The sequence below is a fragment of the Eurypyga helias genome, unplaced genomic scaffold, assembly GCF_000690775.1.
Source record: "Eurypyga helias isolate BGI_N326 unplaced genomic scaffold, ASM69077v1 scaffold8694, whole genome shotgun sequence".
NCBI lineage: Eukaryota > Metazoa > Chordata > Aves > Eurypygiformes > Eurypygidae > Eurypyga > Eurypyga helias.
Genome location: NW_010244289.1, coordinates 36,355 through 39,510, shown reverse-complemented (window position 1 = coordinate 39,510; position 3,156 = coordinate 36,355). Strand labels below are relative to the sequence as shown.

At 42.4% G+C, this 3,156-nt stretch overlaps 1 protein-coding gene across 1 annotated transcript in view; it reads right to left on the bottom strand.

Annotated features, from left to right (window-relative positions):
• Positions 1 to 23: 23 nt before the first annotated feature.
• ICE2 (interactor of little elongation complex ELL subunit 2) overlaps positions 24 to 3,156 on the bottom strand; it is a 36,730-nt gene continuing 33,597 nt past the window's right edge. The window contains 2 exon segments of the mRNA XM_010149691.1: positions 24 to 362; positions 2,618 to 2,698. Coding sequence (XP_010147993.1) covers positions 24 to 362; positions 2,618 to 2,698 — 420 coding nt within the window.

Below are 3,156 nucleotides of genomic sequence, written 5' to 3'. Positions count from 1 at the left end.
AGCCTGCTTCGCACCACCGGTGTTTAACGATCAGTGCTCAGTTCTGCGCCCATCTCAGCTCCGAGAAGGCTAAATGACGCCAGCCACAAGCAATGAACGCTGTGAGACCAAGGCATGAGCTCAGCTCTGCGGCTCACTGAATCACGCTCAGATAACCCGAACTGGCACGCCACACCCATACGGGGGAGGGGAACCGAGACTTCTGCCAGTCGGACTACTGAAACGTAAGTTACCGAAGCCCAGATGACAGTGCTAACAACAGCAAGACGCAGTTTAAAAGTATTTGCAAGAGAACTTGGATCACTTCGACCACTGTTCCACCACAACAGCGCGGCCAGAGCGCTGGCCAGCGATCGCAAACGCTTCGGGAAAAGCAAGCACTCCCCATCCCCAACACAGGCGGTTACTCCGGCAATTCAAGTGTGGGTTTTTAAAATCCCCCGCAGGGGAATACCTTTAGGGAGTCCTTCCAAGAGTGCCCTGTCAGAGTGTGGTTTTGATTTCTGAGATAGCTGCCTCTGCTATAAGGGCTTTTTGTAGGCATAGACAGAGATGTCTTCTGGCAGACAGAGGGTAAAAAAGTTTCAGGCTTGGCCAGGTACATAAAACCAGTACAAAAGCAGGCAAGCACAGACAGACACCAGAACATGGACTGAGACACATCGTAATTGCTGGGATGAAACAAGATCAGAGATACAAAGTGGGAGAAAAACTAAACGCTACACTAGACTTCAAACACCACATGGAGGCAACAGAGTGGACGGGTGAACTGGTCACTGCAGAAGGGGGAAATAAAGTTAATAGCCTTTTTCTGAATAAACAGAAGTGACATTAAGGGGACAGCCATAGGAAAAGGTGTATCACAGCACAGTGTTTTGTCAAAGAACATCAGTGCCAGCATTGCATTAGTTTGACACTTTAGCTTTTTAAAAATTTTTTGGCAAGGCCACTGTATTAATGAACCTGCCTTTAAAAATTAATTCCTGGGTATCCCACTTCCACCAGTGCCTGTCACTAACAGTTACACAGATAACTTCCCCCTGCTTTTCAGGCTTCTCAGAAAAAAAAAATCACTAGTGACTTGGAAAGGTGATTCACAGATCAAAAATCCTTACAGTCCTAGAAGTAGCAGCCATCCTGTACTGCAGTATTCATTAGGGGCTTTAAATAGGGATAAGCTGCTGAGCAGAAGCCAGACAGCCAATTTGCCTACTAAGGGTGCACAATCCCTCAGGGATATTTTTTTTTTTACCTCCATCGCTTGTCAAACATTATTAAAGCAAAAGTAGAAAAGCTAACCACAACACCCTCAGCTGAAAAACGTGTTTTCACATATATAATGTATTGCCAACATGCAACATACATACTGTATCCTTGTATAAAAGCTGCCGAGTCACATATTAATGAAATAATTCAGAGATGAACATGTTCATTCTTCTTAACTGAAGGTCTACTTTCAGTCCTCTACTGCAGCCTGTTCCAATGACACTACTGTTCTAATTTCCTTAGAAAATTGTTCTGCTTTGAATCACTCAATATGTCTTAAAATTTGAAGTAGCTCATATACCACCATTAATTTTGGTTAACTAGATATGAACAGTTTGCAAAAGCTTTGATATCAAGCAAAGTATTAATCATTATAGTCACATTAACTGCAGCATAAAAAGATTTTCAAGCCATTCCAACAGCTTCAGAATGGGAATAGAGATGTTGCCTCTAATATTCAACTTAATCATCAATTATTCAATCTCAGAATCACACGTTCACCTCAGTTTAAAATAGGCAGCAGCCTCTCTGAACTTACACGAGCTCCAGGGACTGCTGAAGTGATTTCAACAGACAGACGACTGACAATAGGAAATAAAAAAGAGCAACTGTATTTAGAGTCATGAAGATACGAACATTATAGTCAAAGATATTATGATTTCCCTCAATTGCTCTCTGCTTATGTAGGTCAACTTACATCAAAGGCACTTTTACCAGCTGGGGAATCTAAGCAGTATGAACAGCAGAAAACACATTAACACTTTTGGCAGAACAACCAACCATGTCTTAATACCAAGGCCGGATGATCCTGCCCGTGGAAATACGCTACGTTCTTCATTGCTTTGAGAAAAAAGGCTACAAAACTAGTGAGTTGAAGAAGGCAGCAGTCAGACTGTGCAAATAGGAAACACATCTGTTATCTGCCAAATAGGGAGAGGAAATTCATTCAATGGGAGAACAGCAGCCAAGTGCCTGAATCACTTTTTAAAACGAGACATAAGCTTGTAAGTCACAGATTTACCCAAAGCTTGGAGGGTTTGTACAGCACCTATCACAGGGGATTCTGGCCCATGACCAGACCTCCTAAGCACAACTTTAAAGTAACTACTGTCAGCAGTAGGCTGGGTAAAAGGCTGGGACAAGGACTGCACTTACCACAAGCCCAGTGTCTCTCTGCACCTGCCTCACAGATGGTTTACTGGAAGAAACATGCTTCAACTAGCCTGCAAGTAAGGCAGTGCCAAGAAAGGTTTTCAGTTTGTTTTCAAATTGCTTAGTCCCTACACCCCCTTAAAATATCTGCATAGAAGGTCGTATTTCAAATAACCGTCAACTACTTAGCTGCAATTACCTGTTTGTGCTCTCCAGCTTCCTGCATGCTGACCACAGAAATCAAAGAGAGCACTTTTGTGGACTGCAGCTCCCCAGAGCCCTGTGGATGGAAAAAACAAATGTAATTGTGCTAACTTCTCCTTCTTCCTTTCTGAAAGCTCACTGTGACTGTGGTTCATCCTATGCTCTATGGACATGCTGCAGGTCCATTTATTCCATCCACTGAGACCCAGTGACATTACCATTGCTAACTCTCCCATTGCTTTGTTACTGCTAAACACTGTTTGATACTAATTTTATCTTTTTTTCCTTCCTCTTTTAATTGAATATACATTGCTTTCCACCTCACCAATACCTTTGATTTTTCTTGTCATTATCGTCTTTGTATATTGTACTACTGGAAGCTTGATGTGCTTAACTTGAATATTCAATTCCTGTTTCCCTGTGACCCAAACTTTGCAATAACATCAGTGCATATGGGGTCACTCCAGCTCTCAATAAATTTTTCTGTCACTTCTGTCCCTGATTGTTTGGCTTCTTCATCTAAACAGATGTTGT